This window comes from Ursus maritimus, unplaced genomic scaffold, assembly GCF_017311325.1.
Source record: "Ursus maritimus isolate PB19 unplaced genomic scaffold, ASM1731132v1 scaffold_28, whole genome shotgun sequence".
Taxonomy (NCBI): Eukaryota; Metazoa; Chordata; class Mammalia; order Carnivora; family Ursidae; genus Ursus; species Ursus maritimus.
The window spans coordinates 11,786,317-11,811,604 of NW_024425341.1; the positions used below are offsets into that span (position 1 = coordinate 11,786,317).

Here is a 25,288-nt window from a genome sequence, read left to right on the forward strand (position 1 = left end):
TCTACTGTCATCTCCCACCACTCTCATTCATTCAATAGTATTGGGCATTGCAGTAAGCAGTGAAAATACAAAGATGTGTGGAGCATGGTCCTTGTCTTTGAAAGGAGCAAAGGAAAAGACACATGGACAACACTTAATGGCAATGCAATAGGAGTTCATAGATAAGTGTTCTTGTAATTCAAGATTGTTTTAGGAAATAAAACTACCATCACAGTCTTTAAACACTGGAAACTCATACAGCCCAATTTAAGTAGAATGAAATATGTCCTATGTAGGGTAGCTCACAGAATCTTAAGAGGGCTGGTGATCCAGGTCAGATGCCAGGCAGCTAGAGCCACGGTGGCCAGAATCATGACTCGGAATTGGGCCAAGAAGCTCACTATTGCTGCCACGGGGTTCCAGCCCCCATCGCTAGAAATGGACACGGTAGGAACCAGTACTGCTGTCAGGCTGCCCCTTGATGTTGCTGCCACGGCCGCCATCACCTGCTACTAGAATGGATTCTCCTATCCCTATTTCTTTGCATCACTGGTTTCTGAGTAGTCAGGGGCGGGTACATCTGATTGGTCAAGCCTGTGGCATGTGCCTTCTCCCTAGCGGCAAGGGAGCCTGAGAAACCTGGCATTTCCAGGTTTATGTGGAGAGATGGGCTTTGTCTCTGAGACTAATTAAGGTTGGGATTCCCCAGACTTAAGGAATCTAGATGCTGAACTGCCATAAAGGACAAACGTCTGCTACTACAACTTATAAAGAACTTAAGACGGGGGTGGGGCGTAGCATCTGGGTGGCTCAATCACTTAAGCACCTGCCTTCGGCTCAGGTCATGATCCCGGGGTCCTGGGATCGAGCCCCATGTTGGGCTCCCTGCTCAGCGGAGAGTCTGCTTTTCCTTCTCCCTCTGCCCGCCCCCCTCTGGTGTGCACGTACTCTCCCTCTCTTTGTCAATAAAATATTTAAAACAAACAAACAAAAAAAGAACTCGAAAGGGGAACTGTTTCCATAAAAATTTAACGTCTAGATACAACCCGGCCCTAGCGTCTCACACTTTACCTTTTAATACTGCCCCGACACATTAAATAGTCCTTAAAACATACTACACAGAATATAGAAATGATTGGATATAATCACTTACCTTTGAAACACTGATTCTGATCTTCATTTAAGAATCAACATGCTAAAATATTGTACCAAAGGGAATGGCAATAGAAGTATCTCTCAGAGTCAGGCACAATGGAAACCACCCTCCATACCGACCTCTAATAGCCCTTCGTCTACGTCAAGGAGGTCAGATTCATGGTAAGGGAAAAATCTGTTGAAGACCTGAACATCCTGCTTACTAATTTTTCAAAAAGGATGAAAATGTTGCCCTTTCCTACTACTTCAGTACCAAAAATCACACAGTAACACAGGCTTTGTCTTCTTGCAGCGAAAGTTGCTACATGATATACCAGGAACAGTACTGTGAAACTCAACACTGAGAATATAAAACTGATTGATGTTAAGTGTAAAATGCCCGGGTGAACACATGCTGCTGACCTACTATGTGACCACAGACCTACTATGAGGCAGGGTGTTATAGGAACGATTAATACTTTACACTACTAAAGAAATCTTCACGAAGATGTGTTAAGGCAAGCTTGTCAACTGAGCAGGCTGACAGGTGTATAATTAAAGATGGACACAAACTCTTTACCTCTCCTCCCACCGACAGGTGAAGTCCAGTCCACTTCCTCATAAATTTGGGCTGGCCTTAAGTGATTTGCTTGACCAATAGCATGTGGCAGAGGGATGTTCTAGAACTTCCAAGGTTAGATCATAAGGCTTGCAGCATCTGTCTGGGAATCTTGGAACAATCTCTGAGAGCCCGGAGCTTCCATATAAGTCCATCAACTCTTAGACTGCGATGCTGGAAAATCTACATGTGCGCACTCGGTTTGGGGTTCACAGTCCCAGCTGAGGCCAGCCTTCCAGTCCGTCATCCTTGTCTAAGCCCCAGACATATGAATGATGGTTTCAGAGTGTCTAGACCAGCACATCTACCATTTGAATACCAACAAATGATCTTTGTCAATATCAACAGAAGAGTCATCCTTGCGAGCTGAGTCTTGCTCCAATTCCTGACCCACAAAATTGTGACACATTAAAAAAAAAAAAGTTGCTATTTTAAGGTACTAAGCTTTTAGGAAGTTTGTAACACAGCAACACATAACCAGACCATCAGGTAAACAAGTGGGTAAGAACACTCTACACAAAACCAACATCCTCTCTAATGCTCCAGTCCAACTGAACTCTATCATTTCTCATATGTACTTTGATGATTCTGCCTCACTGTACCTTCCACATGTTCTGACCTCCTCCACAACCCCAAATTCCACACCCTATGTGATCTCTTTCTCATGCCCTTCAGTTTTCCCAGCAAAATGGCACTTTCTGTCTCTTAACTTGCATACTTCCACCTCTTCCAATAATGCTTACTTAGGGTGGCACTGTCCCATTTTCCTACAACAGTACAAATTAGTGCTGATTGTCCCCAATTAATTAACAGTGCCCCTTTCACTCCCAACAGTGTCCCATTCTAGGCAACAAATCATATGGTCACCATGTGATGAACACGCTGCTTTGAATGAGTCATTTGTATAGAATTTTCTCTCTTACTCTAGACTACATGATTACTTGAAAGCAAGTATGGTTGATCTGGGAACAATGTGGGAGTTACGGGCACCAACCCTTCATGCAGTAAAACACCTGTATAACTTTTGACTCCCCAAAAACTTAACAGCTAATAGCCTGTGGTTGGCTGGAAGCCTTACTGGTAACATGAACGGTCAATTAGCACATTATTTTGTGTGTTATATGTATTATACTCTGCCTTATTACAATAAAATAAGCTAGAGGGGCACCTGACTGGCTCAGTCGGTACAGTAGGAGACCCTGTGACTCTTGATCTTGGGAGTCATGAATTCAAGCCCCACACTGGGCATAGAGCTCACTAAAAAACAAAAAAACCACAATAAAATAATCTAGAGAAAAGAAAATGTTATTAAGAAAATCTGGAAGGGGGGGCGCCTGGGTATCAGTTGGTTAAGGGTCTGCCTTCGGCTCAGGTCATGACCCCAGGGTCCTGGGATCGAGCCCCGTGTCAGGTTCCCTGCTCAGTCTGCTTCTCCCTCTCCCTCTGCTACCCCCCTCTCCTTGTGCTCGCTCGCTCTTTCTCAAATAAATAAGTAAATAATCTTTAAAAAAAAAAAAAAAGGAAAATACATTTATAGGACCATAAAATATCCACATATAAATGGACCCACACAATTCAAACCCGTGTTGTTCAAGGGTCAACCGTGCCATGTCTTTCCTCCAACCACCACTCTAATGAGGGGACCTACAATGTGCCAGATAGTACACAACGTGCTGCCTTGTATATCTTTACATTGCCCCGTGCTTTGTGTAACAGAGGCTGTGCGGCCAGATCACCTCCCAGCCTAGACCCATTTGGGAACTGATGAGACGAAGACTGCAACTTGGAAAAGGTTACTTGCATGTTGTTTTACTACAGACCCAGAAAAAAAGCAGGGCAAAGGACACCCAAGATAAAAAATACATGATGTTAGAGTGGCTCTAACTAGTAGAGTCCCCCCTGTTCCTTACAAAGTCACACCCGAAATCGGGGCCCTTTACAGAGTAAGACACAAACCACGTCGGCAGAGCCCAGAACCATGGGCCACTACCTTTAAGCAGTTGACAAAGAGGTGGGGAGTGGTTATGTCAGTCCATGTCCGGGTTTTTAGACCTTATTTTCTTGCTCCAACAGTCACATAACCTAGTTACTACTGTAGTATTTTTCTTCTATTGACACTGGACCTACTCAGTAAGTCAGAGTGGCAACCTGGTCATGGCTAACCAGAAAGACATTCAGTAAAAGCTTCAAGAAAGAAGTCAGTACCACTATGTCACTAATGAAAACCATGGCAAAATTTAACTAACTTACCTAGTTGGTGAAAGCTAATGGAGATAAAATGCTAAAAACCTAAGTGATTTCTAGACTGTTCTTCCAACTCAACCACTAACTTTGCTAAATGTTTCTTTTATACCTCTGCTCTTAATCTATAAAAAATCCCCCCCATAAGGCCTTAAGCCTACTTAAGGGAGCTCACTGTTAGCACATAATATCCAATGTGAAATATTCTTAGAAAATGAACTGTTAGCTATAAATTCCTAATAACAAATTTTGTAAGAAGAAAAGGCTATGATTTTATTTTCAGATTTTTGGAAATCATTTTCAGGAAAAAAAAAATGACAAGAACACATAAAAAACTTGAAATCATTCATTGAACTATGAACTCTTAGCAGAGAAGAGACTTTGAATTTCTCTCCTTCTGGAAGCAGAAATCACTTCCAAGATGTCCCTCACTCGTGTAAATCTTTCCCAAGTTTGACGTACTTCACCTCATAAAAGGAACATGATTTTTAATCATTTAAAGCAAAAGTAATAAAATAGGGAGGGCGGGTCTCTCGTATTATATGCTTTTAGAGAAAGGTCACAGCTTTGATGCTGCTGTCCTCTTCATCTATAAAAATTAGCAAGCTATATTCATTCAAGTGCCTTAGTTAACTGTACTTCATATAGTTTTATGGCCGGGATGAGGCTCAAACAAAAACAAAACATAACAGAACAAAAAAACCAGAACAGAGCTGTTAATAAAACAACAACACACAACTTTGAACGATTGATTACTGTGAGATGCAATCAAATGAAAATTAACCCTGGACGACAAAACAAATCTCTAATTACATAAATAAGTCCTATTTCACTGAAAATTTCCACTGTCGGAATATCCTGATTACAATAAAGGAATACGTAAAACAGGAACAGTAAGTAAACGTGGCGATTTGGTTCATTTCAGGTCTACTGGTCCAGCTGCCCGCCATATGAGTCTCTGGGTTTTCAACGAAGCGTGACCAGTTCTTCTGAGGAGGTAGGGTGAATAGCAACTGTGTTGTCAAAGTCAGCTTTCGTTGCTCCCATTTTAACTGCAACAGCAAAACCCTGCAACATTTCGTCACACCCGATTCCTTGCATGTGGATTCCAACAACCTGGGGGGGGGGGGAGAAAAATTCTTAAAGTAAAAGTTCTTATTAGGTAGACTAATACATTTTGTATTTGTCATGGGAGATACGTGGTATTTTAAAACTTCTAGAACACCTGAGTCTCTTCTCTGGACATGGCAATAGCACAGCCTACAAGCTGCTACAGTCCTGTGTCCACGTTCCTCCCCAGCCAGCCCCACGCAGCCCTCCCCGCTCAGGCGCTCCCCGCTCAGGCCCCTCTGGCATTTCTTCTGGGCCTGAGTATTCACCTGCTCTCTCCTTTGCACAAGCTGTTCCCTCTATGTGGACAATTTTTCCTCCCCTTTTGAGTTAAAGCCCATTTGTTCTTCCAATAGCTACCCTTGGCTTCCCAACCAAGCGAAATTGTCTGTCATGTGATCTCTCAGTACCAGTACCCCTCTTTCATGACTCTATCACAACTCCAGTGTTCTATTTATTTGGGGACTAGAAAATTCCAGTGCACCTTCCTCGCAGATTTTAATCTCTACACAGAGGGGACCTGCCTACATTTGCTTCCTGCTGTCTCCATATGACCAAGCAAAAGATGGTCCTCAGGAGGCCCTCAGTCCATACACACTGGATGACCGCACGAAGGACCATTAAGAGACATTTGTTTCATATCACATTTTCCAGTTGTTTCTCAATCATTTTAAAACTGTATTAATGGAACAGAATAGAGAACCCAGAAATGGACCCTCGGCTCTTTGGGCAACTAATCTTTGACAAAGCAGGAAAAAACATCCAGTGGAAAAAAGACAGCCTCTTCAATAAATGGTGCTGGGAAAATTGGACAGCTACATGCAAAAGAATGAAACTTGACCACTCTCTCACACCATACACAAAAATAAACTCCAAATGGATGAAAGATCTCGATGTGAGACAGGAATCCATCTAAATTCTAGAGGAGAACATAGGCTGCAACCTCTACGACATTGGCCAAAGCAATCTTTTTCATGACACATCTCCAAAGGCAAGAGAAACAAAAGATAAAATGAACTTATGAGACTTCATCAAGATAAAAAGCTTCTGCACAGCCAAGGAAACAGTCAAAAAAACTAAGAGGGGCGCCTGGGTGGCACAGCGGTTAGGCGTCTGCCTTCGGCTCAGGACGTGATCCCGGCGTTACGGGATCGAGCCCCACATCAGGCTCCTCCACTATGAGCCTGCTTCTTCCTCTCCCACTCCCCCTGCTTGTGTTCCCTCTCTCGCTGACTGTCTCTATCTCTGTAGAATAAATAAATAAAATCTTTAAAAAATAAAAATAAAAAAATAAAAAACTAAGAGGCAGCCCATGGAATGGGAGAATATATTTGCAAATGACACTACAGATAAAAGACTGGTATCCAAGATCTACAAAGAACTTCTCAAACTCAATACACGAGAAACAAACAATTCAAAAAATGGGCAGAAGATATGAACAGACACTTTTCCAATGAAGACATACAAATGGCTAACAGACACATGAAAAAGTGTTCAAAATCATTAGCCATCAGGGAAATTCAAATCAAAACCACACTAAGATACCACCTTACGCCAGTTAGAATGGCAAAAATAGACAAGGCAAGAAACAACAATTGTTGGACAGGATGTGGAGAAAGGGGATCCCTCCTACATTGTTGGTGGGAATGCAAGTTGGTACAACCACTCTGGAAAACAGTGTGGAGGTCCCTTAAAAAGTTAACAATTGAGCTACCCTATGACCCAGCCATTGCACTACTGGGTATCTACCCCAAAGATACAGACGCAGTGAAGAGAAGGGCCATATGCACCCCAATGTTCATAGCAGCATTGTCCACAATATCTAAATCGTGGAAGGAGCCGAGATGCCCTTCAAAAGATGACTGGATTAAGAAGTTGTTGTCCATGTATACAATGGAATATTACTCAGCTATCAGAAAGAACGAGTTCTCAACATTTGCTGCAACATGGACGGCACTGGAGGAGATAATGCTAAGTGAAATAAGTCAAGCAGAGAAAGACAAATATCATATGATTTCTCTCATCTGTGGAACATAAGAAATAGGATGATTGGTAGGGGTAGAAAGGGATAGAGAAAGGGGGGGTAATCAGAAGGGGGAATGAAACATGAGAGACTATGGACTCTGAGAAACAAACTGAGGGCCTCAGAGGGGAGGAGGGTGGGGGAATGGGATAGACCGGTGATGGGTGGTAAGGAGGGCATGTATTGCATGGTGCACTGGGTGTTATACGCAACTAATGAATCATCGAACTTTACATCGGAAACTGGGGATGTACTGTATGGTGACTAACATAATATAATAAAAAATCATTTAAAAAAATAATAAAAAAAAACTGTATTAATGTTCACCTCTAGCAAATATTCTTAGCAAAGTAAGAAAGTATAAAATTTAGCCACAAAAATATTTTGTTTAAAAATAAATCAAGCGGGGTGCCTGAGTGGCTCAGTCAGTTAGGCAACTGCCTTTGGCTCAGGTCATGATCCCAGGGTTCTAGGATCGAGCCCTGCATTGGTTTCCCTGCTCAGTGGGAGGCCTGCGTCTCCCTCTCCCTCTGCCCCTCCTCCAGCTTGAGCCCTCTCTCTCGCTCCCTCTCTGTCTCTCAAATAAATAAATAAAAAATTTTACAAAAAAACAAGAATATATTACCGAATTCTACACTTACAATGATTAGGACGGTCAATTTGATGTTCTGTTTTTTTACAATTAAAAAAGTATATCTCAATTTACAACCCAAAAAGTCCCAAACCATACATATATAACACAGCCAGATTTTTAGATATTGTGATCTAAACTGAATTTACAGGGGTGCCTGGGTGGCTCAGTCGTTAAGCATCTGCCTCCGGCTCAGGGCATGATCCCAGGGTCCTGGGATCCAGCCCCGTGTAGGGCTCCCTGTTCCATGGGAGCCTGCTTCTTCCTCTCCCACTCCCCCTGCTTGTGTTCCCTTTCTCGCTGGCTGTCTCTCTGTCAAATAAATAAATAAAATCTTTTAAAATAAACAAACAAACAAACAAACAAACAAACTGAATTTACAAAGAGCTTTTGGGGATGGCAGGAACTTTATAGGATTCCTCTCCATATCCCCATTCTTAGTCCTTGGGAGTCTGTCCGGTAATGAATGAATGAATGAATGAATGACAAAGGGCATGAAGAAGTAACTGATAAGAGATAAGTAGAGACCATACCGATTCAGTATCTGGACATCTTAGACTAATCAGGAACATTCAGGGCCAAAAAACAGCAACTTTTGTTCTGCTGCCAACCCACTTACTTTCTTTGCTCTGACTCTCTGCTTCTGTCAATCCTCAGTGACGTGGATTTCTGTAATCCAGGGACTATGTCTTGTGGCTTTTGGTCTACAAGGTCACTGAATCAGATACAGACTAGGCTCTTTTTGACAAGAGAAACTAGAAACTACTCCTGAATCTTCAACTAATCCACTGTCCCTTCACAGAGCCACGTTCCCAGAGCATATTGCTATGTCCCACTGTAACGTTTAATTCAATTTGTAGAAAAGCCCTATAGGTTGACCTAATACCCAAAGAAATCTATTTAAAAAATTATTTTTTAAAAAACCTGTTCAAATTCACACCTGCTCAAAATTTAAATCGCAAGGAGACACCACTTCACATCCACTGGGACGATTATAATAAAAGACAGTAACAAGTGTTGGCGAGGGGGTGGGGGCACTGGAACCCTCACGCAGGGCTGAGGGGCATGTGAAAAGCATGCAGCCACTCTGGAAAACAGGCAGTTCCTCAAAATATTAAACCAAAGTAGATAAGTGATATCCCAGAAAATTTTATTGAATAAGCGCTCTCTTCTTCACTGATTGGTTATGTTAAATCTAAATTTATCTTCCATTAAGGTCTTACAGATATCCATATTTCTGAGGAGCCTATCTATTCTTGCCTATGGGTCAATGACAGTGAGCTTTTCTACCTTTCCCTCTTATGTTTTAAAAGCATAAACATATGGAACCTTCTTTCTTTTTTTTTTTTTTAAGATTGTTTTATTTATTCATTTCAGAGAGACAAAGCACAAGCAGGGGGAGAGGCAGAGGGGGAGGGAGAAGCAGACTCCCCACTGAGCCAGGAGCCCGACGTGGGGCTCGATCCCAGGACCTGGAGATCACAACCCAAGCCAAAGCAGACACTTAACCATCTGAGCCACCCAGGTGCCCCTCTTTCTTTCTTTTTAAAAAGATTTTATCTATTTGAGAGAGAAAACGAAGTGAGAGAGAGTGCACAAGTGGGTGGGGGGGAAGAGACAGAGGGGGACGGAGAAGCAGACTCCCCGCTGAGCCAGGAGCCCGAGCTCGGTTTCAATCCCAGGACCCTGGGATCATGACCTGAACCAAAGGCTCAGATGCTTAACCGACTGAGCCACCCAGGTGCCCCTGGGACCTTCTTTCTTAATGAAATACTACAAAGAACCCCAGTACGTGTAGGCAGATAAAAGTGGGACTGCACCAGCTGAGACAGAAAAGGCTTATTAACTCTTTACTTGGTCTCCCCACTCCACCAAAATACCCCCATCCCTGCCAAGTCTGAAAACATTCTTTAGCTTACTACATTTTCCCCATACCTTTTCTTCTGCGGTGGCACAAACCATTTTCATCACACATTTTGTTTTCCTTTTGGTAACCGCATGATACATTGGGGTAAAGGTGGTTGAATAGGTCTTCACATTTTCTTTTCCATATTTATAAATGGCCTCATCTATAATGCACAGGGAAAAAAAACATCTCTCAAAAACCCAAACAATTCCACTGAGCTATTGAAGAGAGAGATGGCCAGAAACATATAATCAGAGTCAAATCATGAGAAAATATCAACAAAACTACAATGAGGGACATTCTGTAACATAAATGCCGATGTCATGAAAGACAAAGGAAAGATACGGAATTTTGTCTCTCAAATAAAGGAGACCAAAGAGGTATGAAAACGAAATACAACACATCATCCTGGACTGAATCCTGGCCTTGAGGGAAAAAGTGTTCAAAATGACATTATTTGAGGGGCACCTGGCTGGCTCAGTTGCTGGGGCATGTGACTCTTGATCTGGGGGTTCTGAGTTTGAGCTCCAAGTTGGGCATAGAGATTACTTTAAAAAAAAAAAAAATATATATATATATATATATATATATTTGAAGACATTATTTGAGATAACTAGCAAAATGTGGTTAAGACAAAATTTAGATAATACTGTATGAATTTATTTCTTTTTTAATACCTTTTTTGTAAACTGATGTACAGTTGACATAATATTGTTAGTTTCAGGAATGCAACATACTGATTCGACAATTATAAACATTACAAAATGCTCACCATGATTAAGTGTAGTCACCATACAAAATTATTATAATATTAATAACTGTATTCCTTATGCTGTGCTTTTCATTCCCGTGACTTATTTATTTTATAACTCGAGGTCTGTACCTCTTAATCCCCTTTACCTATTTTGCCTAACCCTGCACCCAATATTATATCAATTTAAATGCTGTCACTTGAAAATTGTAGCTTGCCTATATAAAGGAATGGACTTGTTTCTAGGAAATAGATACTGAAGTGTGTGTGTGTGTGTATGTGTGTGTGTAGAGAAAAACTATGGTAAAGCAAAAACGTTATAGGTATACAGGAATCCTTTGTACTACAGTAGTCTCCTATTATCCACGGGGAAAACGTTCCAAGACCCCCAGTGGATGCCTGAAACTCTGGATAAGACCAAAGCCTATGTATACTATTTTTTTCCTATACATACACACCTACGATAAAGTTTAATTCATAAGTTAGGCACAGTAGATTAACAATAACTGATATTAAAAACAGAACTACAATACACTTGTAACAAAAGTTACACGAAATGTGGTCCCTCTCAAAATGCCTTGTCATACTGCATTCATCCTTCTTGTGATGATGTGAGGTGATAAAATGCCTCTGTGAGGAATGAAGTGAGGTGAGTGACGTAGGCAGTGACCTAGCGTGAGGCTACTCCTGACCTCTGACAATAAGTCGGGAGGATCATCTCTTTCCAGACCACAGCTGGCCACGGGTAACAAACCACGGAAAGTGAAACCGATGATAAGGAGAACTACTGTATTTTTGCAACTTTTCCTTAAATTTGAAATTAGTTCAAATAAAAAAGCTAAAAATGGCAAAAAGACACACAGTGGTGTGGGGAAAAGCAATTCTACTCTCCAAGTGTTAGTAGTTAGGGAGGAAACTGGAATTGTGAGAAGAGGCCAACCAGAAAGGAGTGCAACTTAGGGAGTGAAGATAGAGTTAGTCGGCAATTTCCCCCTGGAATTAGGGGGAAGAGGGAAACTATAAATTGCCCGTGTTTTAATTTTTTTATTCTTTAAGGAGATTTTGATTTTTTTTTTTTTTAAGATTTTATTTATTTATTTGACAGAGTGAGAGAGCACAAGCAGGAGTGGCAGACAGAGGGAGAGGGAGAAGCAGGCTCCCTGCTGAGCAGCTATGTGGGGCTAGATCCCAGGACCCTGGGATCACGACCTGGGCCAAAGGCAGACACTTAACCGACTGAGCCACCCAGGTGCCCCTCACCTGTGTTTTTAAATACCTACCTTCCGTGAGTCCCACTGTCCCAATTGGGGGGTGGCTGAAGACGACAGTGGGGATGTTGTCATAGTCTAATTTGGAATCTTCTTTGCATTCAAAAAGCCTATGGGCAAGTTTTCGGCCAGCAGCTATGGCAACTACAAAGATATTTTTTAAGTCAGGTTTCAGTTTATTGTTCACTTTAAAACTGCAGAATTGTTCTACTAACCATTTTCTCATCTGGCTTAATGTACTAATTCTGACAAAGTTTTATGCCAATGCTCATTATAATATCTAGGTCACTATAATGAAGACATACCAACGCCTTAGTTAACAATTCAAAACTATCAGCTTATGTGAATTCTGTACATTCTATTAGGGCAAAAAAAGGGGGGGCATATTTACTAGTTCCCAATAATCTGGCGGTTACCTACTTAATTGGGATATTAGGTTTTTCATACAATATTAATGAAGCAAACTATATTGGTTTTGAGCAGCTTCAGTCCTACTTTATAACCTTATTCATTTCACAGTAAGGTGTTTTTCTTTTCTTTAATTCCCTAGAAGGCCTTCCCAGCCTCCACCTCTCTATCGGGTACATACATAGTGGCTCCTCCCCCCTGGCTGGTCCTGATGCATTAGGGCTCTGGTTGGCAAGGATAAAGACCACGATCCTGGATGGTGAATGACCCCACACTCTCCCCTGCTGTCCAAGGGGACTTCTGGGCCCATTTGGTTCTGATGACCATGGTCTCAGACAATCAGCAGTTACACACTTAGTCATATCATTACTGACTTGACAAAGTTTTTTTTTAAGCTGGAGCTCAACGCAGGGCTTGAACTCACGACCCTGAGATCATGACCTGAGCTGAGATCAGGAGTCGGATGCTTAACCAACTGAGCCATCCAGGCACCCCCATAAGATTTTTTTTTTAAGTTTATTTTTAAAATTATTTTTACTTCTTATTTTTTTACAGTTTATTCTCCTTAGCCTGTTTTTGTCTCGTATTTGGAAAAAATGCCTACATTCAGTAAAAACATCAGTTATTAATTTTGTTGATTACAAAGTGACAGTTTTTTCCCAAAATAAGGTATCAGAAGGATACATTAGAAATTTTCGTTGTTATAATTTTCAACGATTAGATTATATTGTCAAGTTTTTGAAATTTTGCTTGTTATTTTGCTTTTGTTAAAAGAACTTCCTGAAGGAGCTAAAAGGCTTTGGGTGTCTCACTGGGGCAACTTTCCATTCCGAGGAAAGACCCAGGGCCATTTTACAAAGGCTGGTGAGGCACAGAGTGAAAGCAGATGGAGTGAGTGATGTCGCTAATAAAAGTGAGACAAAGAGGTTCAAATGGTGCCAGTTAACTCAGAAAGCAGGTTGAGGTATGGGAGGAAGGGAGTTGGGTCACTCTTGGTCGTTACCAAGGCTAAATAATCAGGGCGCCTGGCTGGCTCAGTGGGTAGAGCATGCGACTCCCAATCTCAGGATCATGAGTTCAAGACTCACGTTGGGCATGGAGCCTACTTAAAAAATAAATTAAAAAAATAGGTATACACAAATAAAAATAAAAACCTTAAAAAAAAAAGACTAGATAATCATATAAGAATGCCTCTCTAAATTGCTTCTTCCCAAAGCCACTTCCTTCCAATGTCACCACATGTAACTCGGATTCTAACTTAGGGCTTCTTCAGAAGGTAACCATATCATCTCTATAACCATTTCAGCCTTCACTAAAGCCCTGTTAAAGTCTTCTAAGGAAAAATGAGTATTATTCAGAAAACATCAGGTACCAAACTATTTCAATACATTATTATTTTGACAACATTCAGACACCCTGGACTGGACTGCGACGAGCTGAATGGTTTTATACAACCCACAGAGCTTCCCTCACCCAAAAAACGAGGAAACAGTACCTGGAGTAAGAAGAGCTTTTCCACACACGTCCCCAACTGCATAGATGCCTTTTACGTTGGTATTCTGGAATTCATCTACTAGGATATGGCCTTTGTCATCAGTTTGAATCCCCTAAAAAGGTGAAAGGCAATCATGTCACTCTTTGGTCTATTTACAAAAAAAGGCAAACCATGGGGCGTCTGGGTGGCACAGCGGTTAAGCGTCTGCCTTCGGCTCAGGGCGTGATCCCGGCGTTCCGGGATCGAGCCCCACATCGGGCTCCTCTGCTGGGAGCCTGCTTCTTCCTCTCCCACTCCCCCTGCTTGTGTCCCCTCTCTCGCTGGCTGTCTCTATCTCTGTCAAATAAATAAATAAATAATCTTTAAAAAAAAAAAAAAAAGGCAAACCAAATCTCTGGATCTTCATTTCAAGCACCTCTTCAGCCTGAATTTTTTAAAAAACCACAACACTCAACCACAAGGTGAAAAACATCCTTTTTCTTTTTTTTTTTTTTAAAGATTTTTATTTATTTGAGGGAGAGAGAGAGAGAGAGAGTGCACGAGCAGGGGGGAGGGGCAAAGGAGAGGGAGAAGCAGACTTCCCACCAAGCAGGGAGCCCAATGTGGGGCTCAATCCCAGGACCTTAGGACCCTGACCCGAGCCAAAGGCAGACGCCCGACTGACTGAGCCACCCAGGCGCCCCGGATGACTAGTTTTTTAATATGAAAATAGACAGTTTTACTAAATTTCACCAAATAGTAAGATTAAAAACAAGATAAACAAGATATCACTCTGGATATTTTACTTTTTTTTTTTTTTTTTTAAGATTTTATTTATTTGACACAGAGAGAGAGAGCACAAGCAGGGAGAGTGGCAGGCAGAGGAAGAGGGAGAAGCAGGCCTCTTACTGAGCAGGGAGCTGGACGTGGGGCTCGATCCCAGAGTCCTGGGATCATGACCTGAGCCAAAGGCAGATGCTTAACCCACTGAGCCACCCCGACGCCCCTGCATATTTTACTTTTTAAAATGCTGAAAAACACCTTTTATGAAATGAAAAAAAAAATCCACATGATAAAGTATATTACTATTAGAACATAAATCAAAATGTTACACACTGCTCAAGAGGTTCCATCAAATATAAAAACCACAAACATAAAATAATCCTATTATTACTTGTAGAGTAGTGTCCATATCAGGAAAATCATCATCATCAACGACAGCAGCTGGTTAACACGGGCTGAGTTCATACTACAAGCCAGCATCTAAACTAATTACTATGTGGTGGTCTGGGTGGCTCAGTGGGTTAAGCGTCTGCCTTTGGCTCAAGTCATGCTCCCAGGGTCTTGGAATCGAGTCCCGCATTGGCCTCTCTGCTCAGCGTGGAGTCTGCTGCTCCCTCTCTCCCTTCCCCCTGCTGGTGCTCTCTCTCACTTTCTCTCTCTCGAATAAATAAAATCTGTAAATAAATAAATACTTTGCATGCACTTTCTCATCATCTACTCTTCTCTATAACCCAGGGAGACCAGGACTATTTTTATTCCTACGTTAATATGAAGCAATTGAAACTTAAGAGTAATTAAGCTGCTTGCTTAAGGCTATGCAACTGGTAAGTAACAGAACTAAGATTCAAAATTGGGTCAAACTCTGGGACTCAGACCCCAAGCTACTACAGTAGACTCGCCTTCAAAACTGGAAAGAACAACTGAGAATGCTAATTTTAACACTGGCAGATTGGCTTCACATCCACTTCCATCCCCAAGCGCCCAAAATGTCCAGGATGATTGACGCACCCAGCAATCGAGATGAGGCTGCAGATGATAAGGATTAATTACAGGGCTTTAGAAGGGCCAAGTATCATTGTAAAAAGGAAATGTGTAAGGAAGAGGCTCGTCAGGGCACTGCTGGACAACCGTGATTTGAGGTGGCAGAGACTTGATCTAGGGTATCACACTAAAAAGGGAAAATATTTTTTTTTTTCAATTTCAAAGAAGCAGTGGGATTTGATGACAAACGGATATATGGAATAAAGAGAAAAAAACCAAACGGAATCCACCAAAGTTTAGGGGGACAGGGGGTGGGGAACACAGGACTGCTAACAGATCCAAGACTGTTTTGGTTAGACTCAGTCAGCTTACCACTTTGTTTAAACTCAGGCCACTGGAGTTTGGGTCCCGCCCAATGGCCCATAGCAGGCAGTCAACATCTGGAATCGTGGTCAAGGTGGGTTTCCTGCCAGGAACTGAAGTAATCATGCACAGTTCCAAGCCTGAGGAAGTCTGTTTAACTTCCTTGACCTATTGGCAAATAAAATGTGTAAAATTGGGGAGAGGGAGAGAAGACGGAAAACAAAGAGGAAATTAGAATTCTTAACATTCAAAAAATTTCCACCAAATCCCACATGTGGATCCTTCATGCTAACACATTCACTTTTGCCCAAACGACGCCAACACCGCCACTCCTGGGAGCCAAGACTGTTTCCTAGGTTGGCCCGGATTACCCAGCCAATGGCCAGAAATGTCTGCTTGTGTCAACACCCTAATGCTTCACCCTAAACACAAGGTTTTTAAACTGTGCTTCTTAAAAACCCTGATCAAATTTTAAGTCACAAATCTAAGCACAGTGATTGGCGATCAGAGGGTGGGGAGGAAACGGGCCGCAGCAGCATCGCTAAGAATCTTGCTCACACCTCACAGTTGATACTTCTTCTGGATGGTCTTAATCAGAACAGGGAGGGGGTGAGAATCGGGTCAGAAGAGCTGGGTGCACACGGTTTAGTGAAGACCCCAAAGGGTTCTGACCCCACTACCAGGTTATCACTTTTACATTCACAAAGCAACTTCACAATTATTATTTTACTTGATGGGGCCGTTGCTGAGAGGGAACAGCTCTAGGGACAAAATTGCTTTGCAAGCCTAATGCTCCAGGAAAACTGAAATTCAGTGATTCTCCAAGAAGTAAAGTACTCTGTAATTCTGTCCACTTGCAGAACTCAAAAGGGTATGCTTTAAAAAGATTCCATAATATTATTTCCTGAAATATAAATATAAACCTCAAAAATAAGCATGTTCAATAAGGCATTTGAGCACAAAAAAAATGAGTGGTAGTTCTAAGTAAATTCAACTAGCAGATTTCTAATCTTTTATACGTTGACTTTACTCACACATTGAGAAATATAGCTTCTTAGGAAAAAGAAAAGAATTGGTAGTACTCTAGAAAGGAATACATTGACTGGGGGAGACATAGAGTTTGTGTTTCTTAAACAGTCGGTTGGAACCAAAGCAGAAAGTGTGATTCACGACACACAGAGGAAGAAGGGCTGTGAGTGTGCCCCGGGCTCGGCCGTACCTGTGAGTACTTCAGGACCTCTATGCCGGAATTCTCCAGCTCTTCAGTGCAGTTTGAACTGATAATCGAATCAAAATTTCTAAGTACCTGTATACAAACAGAGGCACCAGAGGGATGGGTGATAGGAAAGGAATAAACCTTGATTAAAGATACATTACAAACTTGGGAGCCAAGTATCATCATCCTCTCTCCTAGCTCCTCCTTCATTCACGGCCATATTGTAAGTGGAGTTTTAATCTATTTTCCTACATCACCACTGATGTCTGTCTTATGTCTGATTTCACCAACTCCCATTTTAGAGTTAAACAGACAGGCAACCTCCAGGCTTCTACTCTCTTCGTCACGTCCCTCTCCTCCCAAGCTTGATTCTTTTTTCCTTAATTATGTCTTGGGACCAGAAATCCTCCTTCCCCTTTCAGTATTTCCAAGGCAGCTTCCACTCTGGTATGATTCAAAGGAAGATCTCGCTAGCAAAATCTCCGTATCTACGCAACAAAGTCAAGACCATGGCCTTGGAGAGTTCTTTGTGATAATCCAAATGCAACAAACCCCCAGGCAGGGTGAAGATGGGAGGTCATGAGTTCACAGGACAGTTCTAGAATGGACTTACACCAGGACAGGGAAGAGGAGGAGAATTAGCCTGATGCATGGGGCGTTGGCGAGGGCAGGAAACCCAAATACGGGTGTGAACGAGCTGATTTTCCAAATGCAGGAATTACCCACTCCACTGATTACCTGCTGCAGCTGATATACTTATTTACACATTAAATTAAGGCTACCTATCCCTCTGCCTCTCTCCTTCCTTCCTGTTTGCTGAGTATATTCCTGCAATGCAAAATAACACACCACTTACCTAGGGGAAACATTATTCAGGATATAAATCTCCTGCGGGTGAATGATTTGAGAAATCTCCAAGTAAAGAGAAAGCTCTTTCAACTACATGTTGACTGGGGTTATCAATTTACATTGTCTCCCTCTATTTGCTCAAATAATCAAGAATTAGGAACCATAGCATTTGAATGGTCAGGGATCTGATAAATCCTGTCCCTAAAGCATTAAATGACTGACCAAACCACATGCTTGTTAAGGTCAGCCAGATTCTTAGGCCAGCACCCTTGTTATTGCCTGGAACCATGTCCCTGAAAGTGCCAAAATTGTACCAAAACCCGGTGGTACTATCATGATTATTCAAAACAAAAAACAAAACAAAAAACAGGGGTGCCTGGGTGGCTCATTCAGTTAAGCATCTGCCTTCAGCTCAGGTCATAACCCTGGGGTCCTTGGGATCGAGCCCTGCATCGGGCTCCCTGTTTGGCGGGGAGCCTGCTTCTCCTTCTCCCTCTGCCTGCCGCTCCCCCTGCTCATGCTCTCTATCAAATAAATAAATAAAATCTTAAAAAAAAACATATAAAGTAACACTTCTCCAGGTAATCACATGGAGGCTGCATTTTAGCAGAAAGAAACAGCTGACCCTTGAACACATTTGAACTGCATGTGTCCAACTATACTATACATGGATTTTTTTTTTTTACAGTACGATATCGTAATTGTGTTTTCTCTTACGATTTTCTTTTTCTTTAAGTAAGCGCTACACTCAATGTGGGACTTGAACTCACAACCCTGAGATCAAGAGTCACGTGGTCTACTCATTGAGCCAGCCAGGCACCCCTCTCCTATGATTTTTTTTTTTTTTGAGAGAGGGAGAGAAAATCTTAAGCAGGCTCCATGCCCAGCATGGAGCCCGATGTGGGGCTCGATCTCACAACCCTGAGATCATGACGTAAGCTAAAATCAAGAGTCAGGGGGCGCCTGGGTGGCACAGCGGTTAAGCGTCTGCCTTCGGCTCAGGACGTGATCCCGGCGTTATGGGATCGAGCCCCACGTCAGGCTCCTCCACTATGAGCCTGCTTCTTCCTCTTCCACTCCCCCTGCTTGTGTTCCCTCTCTGACTGGCTGTCTCTATCTCTGTCGAATAAATAAATAAATAAAATCTTAAAAAAAAAAAAAAATCAAGAGTCAGATGCTTAACCAACAGAGCCACCCAGGTGCCCCTCTTATGATTTTCTTAATAACATTTTCTTTTCTCCAGCATACTTTACTGTAAAAATTTTATATATAACACATATACGAAATACATGTTAACTGTTTATGGTATTGGTAAGGCTTCGGGTCAAGGTCAACAGTAGGTTATTAGTAGTTTTTAGGGAGTTACAAGTTGCACTTGGATTTTCCACTACACAGGGGGTCAGCACCCCAACCCCCAAGTTGTTCAAGGGTCAACTATACTGTCCTGGGCTTTCTAAGACCTTAGCTGACTCTCAGTTATGATGCTAATTTGCAGCCGTAGAACTTTGCTTGGCCTTAATTTCTTCATCTATAAAATGACATTCAGTAAGATGATCTGTAAGCTTCCTTTATTATTGTTATTGTTTTTTTGTGATAAAAAATACATAACATTAAGTTTACCAACTCAACCATTTCTAAGGATACAATTCCATAGTGTTCCGTCTATTCACACTGTTGTGCCGTCTATCTCCAGAACTTTACTTCTTGCAAAACTGAAACTCTATAATCATTAAACAACTCCCACTTCCTTCTGCCCTCAACCCTAGCAACCACCATTCTACTTTCTGTTTTTATAAGTTTGACTACGCTAGATACCACATATTAGGGGAATCATAATATTTTTCTTTTTGTCACTGGTTTATTTCATTTGGCATAATGTCCTCAAAGTTCATGCATGTTGCAGCCTGTGTCAGAACGTCCTTCCTTTTAAGGTTGAATAATATCCCATTGTACAGATAAACACATTTTGTTTATTCATTCATCTGTCAACGGACACTTGGGTTGCTTCACTCTCTGGGCTTTTGTGAATAATGCTGCCATGAACATAGGTGTGCAAATATCTTTGATACGTTTTCTTTTAATGCAAACAACTTAGTAAATTTTTTTGACTGAGTGTTATTAATCCAACACTACCTTCTGATCATGTGAAATTGATTTCCAGAACAAGAAATTAACCTGACCGCCTTTTCAATTTAATTAATATTTATATTTAAGCCTGCATGTTTCCTTTTAAGGCACCTGATACCATCTACCACTTCATGATGAAAATACCAGCCAGTCCGATCAAATCAAAATCATTATCCAGTGGCAGCTGGTAAGGACATACAGCCCAAATCACATAGCTTCTATGCAGTTCCATGCAGAACAGACCAGCTGACCTCTACAGGCCTTACACCCTAGTCTTTAATGACCACATAAGAGAATATTCTCAGGGTAGATTTTTTAAAAGATTAACATCAAGCAAAGGGAAGGGAAAAGGAAAGAATTTACCTTATCGTGCCGTATCATCAGTGAGGTCTTTGAACCCAGAGCGGAGAGAATCCCGGCTATCTCTACAGCAATGTACCCTGCACCAACAATGACACTGCGGCTAAAATGAGAGAGAGGGTTAATATGCTCAAATACACTTTTTTTGGAATAAGTTTAGATTTATGGAAAGGTTGAAAAGACAGTACAGAGGTGTCCTGTATCCACTCTGTCCAGCTTTTCTGCAAGTTAACATCTTGCAAAACCACAGCACACTGGTCAAAACTAAGAAATGGGCGTTGGCACATTGCTACTGACTAAATTCCAGACTCTATTCAGACTTCACCAGCTTTTCCATTTATTTCCTTTAGCTGCTCCGAGGTTCAATCCTGGATGCCACACTGCACTTTTATGTAGAAAATATTCCTTTGTAGAAGAGAAATACATTTTTAGTCATTAAAAGTTCTTCAGCCTCAGGGCGCCTGGGTGGTGCAGTTGGTTGAATGTCTGACTCTTGGTTTCGGCTCAGGCGTGACCTCAGGGTGGTGATCTCGGGGTCGTGAGATGAAGCCTGTGTCGGGCTCCATGCTCAGCGCAGTCCGCTTATATGATTCTCTCTCCCTCTCCTTCTGCCCCCTCCTCCACACTCACTCTCTCAAATAAATAAATCTTAAAAAAAAAAAAAAAGTTCTTTAGCCTCATTTCTTTGGAGAGGAAACAAAAAAACCTTTGAAACTAGAGATGATTTTTTTTTTAAAGATTATACTTATTTGAGGCGGGAAAGAGAGAGAAGGATCATCGGGGAGGGGCAGAGAGAAGCAGACTCCCTGCTGAGCAGGAAGCCCGATGCGGGGCTCGATCCCAGGACTCAGAGATCATGACCTACCTGAGCCAAAGGCAGACACGGAACTGACTGAGCCACCCAAGCGCCCCTAGAGATGATTCCTTGTGAGTTACCTTTGCATCTAAAACTGAAACTGGCAACACACTCACCATGACTCTTCCCTGCTCAGAACTTCTCCTTGATCACTATTCCTTTCTACCAACCTTTGCAGTAGGTTAAAGGCCAATGAAAACAAGCCATTTGAGTTATAGGATAGATCTGAATTAAAAGTAGACTCCCTGCATAAATTTTGGTCTAAGAAGGCATCTTAAGCACTAGATAAATGCTGACGAAGGTCTGGATCAGTGATGGAGAAGCCAAGCCTGGCCCTAGGGCAATAAGGATTACTTCCATGCAGCCTGGAGCATTAATGCCCCTTAGCCGGAGCCCCCCAGTTCAGGGCTGGGGTCCTCTACCATCCTTACAGTGCTTGGACAAGAAGCAAGCAATCCGGGAAGAACAAAGGAAACCTTTCTTTACTACCTTCCAAAGGTAAGGTATCCATGTGGTGAGTCTGTGCCATCAGAGGGGTCTGGTCTAGACAGAGGACAAAGTGTGAACCCAAACAGCTGCAAGTCAGCTTCTCTTACAACCCAGGATTTGAAAAGAGAAATGTTTACATAGTCTAGAACTATGAAATAGCTCTTCCATCTCGACCTCCGTCTTTCCTATTATATTTGACCGCTTCTCCTTTCTTTGGGTCTTCCCTCCTTTTCTTCTTTCCTTTATCCATCTTCTCTCTCTTCCGCAAACATTTACTGTTAATACTTTGGTGAAGCATCACCTTACGCGGGGTGGGTGGCGGTCCCTGCCCTGGGGTGGGCCCAAACACAGAGATGAACAGTCCATGCAGGGCAGAGGGCTCAAAAAAGGCTCTGGGTTCCTGAAAGATGAGTAGCTCTCATAGGGATTGATGGATCCTTTCCAAGCAAAGGGGAACACAGAAGAAAGAGGTGTAAAACAAGTTGGCTTCTTAGAGAACTGTAAGCTCAGCGTTTGTTCTCAGCTCCCAGAGGCACCTTTCTTCCACTTCCTACTACAGAAGCATTCACTGGACATGATCTTACACCTCCAAGTCCCAAAAGCGCTTCTCATCGTTTAGGGCCCTCGGAACTATTTGGACCCCAGCATTTCACAGGGTCGATACTCTGCCCTCTACCCAACCATAAGGCCAGTGAGGTCAAAACCTGAATCCTATAGCCCACAGCACAGGGTACCTTGACTACAGAATCTGCTCTATTCCCCAATTATTTACTTATTTACTAACGTAACAATGATGAAGGAATCTTAAAGGAAGAAGAAGGGATGCCCGGGTGGCTCATTCGGTTAAACATCTGACTCTTGGTTTTGGCTCAAGTCATGATCTTGTGGTTGTGAGATCGAGCCCAGCGTCAGGCTCTACCCTCAGTGTGGAATCTGCTTTGAATTCTTTTTCCCTCTCCCTCCCCCTCTGCCCTTCCCCGCTTACGCACATGTGCGTGCCCATCTCTCTCTAAAATACATAGAGACTTAAAAAAAAAAGAAGAAAGCAAAAAGTTGTTCGTTCATTCCTACGTCCCCAGAGTCTTTTGTTCCTAACATACATAAAGTCACTTACTAAACTTGTATGGCTAGCATTTTAAATATATTAAAACAAATGATCTGAGTTTTAAATCATTTATTTTAAAATACTTAATGGACAGGTATCTATAAAGAAGCTTCTACGAGGGTGAGTCTCGATTGACTTGTATCATCCAAACATGACAAGTCCTGACCACATTTCTGGAAACATTCTCCCATGTGTCATCATTCAACCCCAAAACCAAACAGGACATGGTGGATCATGAGGAATGAAAGGCTGCTCTCGGACGCAGCTGCGTGCCCTGCAGACGGCAAATCTAAACAGACTGTGCGTCCCTCGGAATCAGAAGAGTGCCAGCTCCCAGTGTCTTCACGGGAAGTTTCCGCGGCAGCTACGAAACTCAAAGAAGCCCTCTTGCTCCTGCTTCACCGTCTGCGGCTCCAGGTGAATTAAGGTACGGACATGGAGTATTCGTCACCCTCCATGAAGGCCTTTACCAAAACAGAGGATGAAGGCCCCAAACAGGATTGGCAGTGCTGCGAGGGAGCGGCAGCGTTGAGCAATACTGATTTCAGAGTCAGTGCTACTCAGACGGAGATAAAGGCCAGTCCTGAACCAAACGGTCCCTCCTCCAGCTCCGAGGTATCTCGTGAGCACACGGAGGCTCCCTCCAACCTAGAAAGCCCGCCACTGGCAGCTTCTTCAAATCAGAGAAGCAATCTTCCTCAGTGGATTTTTTTTCTACGTATCTAAATCCGTAACGGACGTTTACTAAGGGTGTTTGCCCAAACACACCTCGAGGACAAACTCAGAAAACCTCTCTTTTGTGACAGTGACAGAGCCTTTATTTATGGGGGTTCCCTCTGCACTTGCTGCTCTGGAAGCCAGAATCAGTTACTGGAGACATATCGGCAGCTGAGGCTGTATTAAAGCTGAAGAAAGATGATGGTCTTAGGACCCCACTATTTCTACTTCAAAACCACCCTGTATTTGATTCTGGTCCTAAAAACTGTCAAGAAAGATCTGAGTCAGGGGGCGCCTGCGTGGCTCAGTGGGTTAAGCATTTGGCTCTTGATCTCGGCTCAGGTCATGATCTCAGGGTTGTGAGACTGAGCCCCACGTCGGCTCTGCACTTGGCGGGGAGCCTGCTTCTCTGCCTCTCCCCCTGCCCTTCCCTGTTCTCTTTCTCACTCGAATAAATAAATAAATCTTAAAAAACAAAAAACAAAAAAACTGAGTTGTTCACTGGGGTATTAGTGGGTGAGATACCCAAGATCATAAAAAAGAGAAGCAGGTGAAGAAAATTCAAGCAATGCCTGCATTTAACGGCTGGAAGTGGGAGGTAGAAGAAATGTTAGCTGGAGAGACTGAGGAAGAATGAACAGCTTACCCAGGCAATTCTTCCAGTTGGAAAAATCCATCACTGGTTATTCCTAGGCTGGCACCTACGGAGAAAAATGCATGCAGATCACACACACTGAGCTTCCTCTCGTAAAACAATATCAACATTTCGTAGAGGACCCAGATGCCTTCTCTGCCATCGTGCACTGTTTTGACAAGTTTTGTCAAAGTCTCCACTTGGGAAGCTGCCAACCCAGTCTTCCCTGAGTGCACACTTTCGTTTTCTCTCTAGAAATAAGAGCAGTGACGACCACCTATCACATTTCTCTGAGGAACGAAGATCTTCTCGGCTCTCGTGAAGAGATTCTGCTGGCTGTTTCATTCTCCTGTCCCCAAATGCAGGCCTGAGCCCCTCGGCTCAGCCTTGGCTCTGTGTTTTTCTTCAAAGGTTTCCACCAACTCACCCCTCACTGTGGAGGCCTTCCAAATATGCCAGTTTTGACCTTCTCCCCAAGTTCCAGTCCCATATTTCTAACTGCCCTGCTATATAATTCTACTTTGCTTCAAACTCAGTATGTTTAGAACTGAACCTTAACTTGATGTCCCAACCGTATCCGTCTCTCAAGTTTACCACTTCAGTTAAATGGACCATCTTCCACCAATAATCTAAAGGAAATCCTGAGTTGTCAATCTAGGATTCCTTCTCTCAATGCCCCCCACACAATATTTCATCAATTAATAAAAATATTGCACTTTGCCAAATTCAAGGTACCATGATTAAAGGACACATCCAGGGGTGCCTGGGTGACACAACTGATTAAGTGTCCAACTCTTGATTTCAGCTCAGGTCATGGTCTCAGGGTCGTGAGATCAAGCCCCACATCAGGCTCCACCTTCAGCGTGGAGTCTGCTTGAGATTCTCTCTCTCCCTCTCCCAGCCCCTCCTGCTTATGCTCTCTCTCTCTAAAATAAATAAATAGGGACGCCTGGGTGGCTCAGTCAGTTAAGCGTCTGCCTTTGGCTCAGGTCATAATCCCAGGGTCCTGGGATCAAGTCCTGCATTGGTCTCCTTGCTCAGCGGGGAGTCTGCTTCTCCCTCTGCCTGCTGCTCCCCCTGCTTGTGCACTCTTGCTCTCTCTGATAAATTCATTCTTTAAAAAAAATAAATAAATCTTAAAAAAAAAATGAAGGACACATCCTGATTTCAGATGTGATGAATATACTTTTTAAAAATATGTCCTGGAATCAATGAAATACGGTAGCTGATTTTTCCTTCTGAGGCTGTTAGACCTGTCCTCCTC

General features: G+C 42.5%; 1 protein-coding gene and 1 non-coding gene across 2 annotated transcripts in view; one reads left to right on the top strand and one right to left on the bottom strand.

The window, feature by feature from the left end:
* Nucleotides 1-3,520: 3,520 nt before the first annotated feature.
* Nucleotides 3,521-25,288, bottom strand: part of GSR (glutathione-disulfide reductase) — a 46,666-nt gene continuing 24,898 nt past the window's right edge. The window contains exons 6-13 of the mRNA XM_040643282.1: nucleotides 24,037-24,091; nucleotides 20,227-20,326; nucleotides 16,891-16,977; nucleotides 15,681-15,839; nucleotides 13,566-13,677; nucleotides 11,675-11,806; nucleotides 9,673-9,806; nucleotides 3,521-5,089 (exon numbers count right to left, since the gene is read on the bottom strand). Coding sequence (XP_040499216.1) covers nucleotides 4,940-5,089; nucleotides 9,673-9,806; nucleotides 11,675-11,806; nucleotides 13,566-13,677; nucleotides 15,681-15,839; nucleotides 16,891-16,977; nucleotides 20,227-20,326; nucleotides 24,037-24,091 — 929 coding nt within the window. The 3' untranslated portion in view covers nucleotides 3,521-4,939. The remainder of the gene's footprint in view (nucleotides 5,090-9,672; nucleotides 9,807-11,674; nucleotides 11,807-13,565; nucleotides 13,678-15,680; nucleotides 15,840-16,890; nucleotides 16,978-20,226; nucleotides 20,327-24,036; nucleotides 24,092-25,288) is intronic.
* On the top strand, nucleotides 13,094-13,166 carry TRNAG-CCC. The gene has a single exon. It is a non-coding gene; the product is annotated as a tRNA-Gly (tRNA).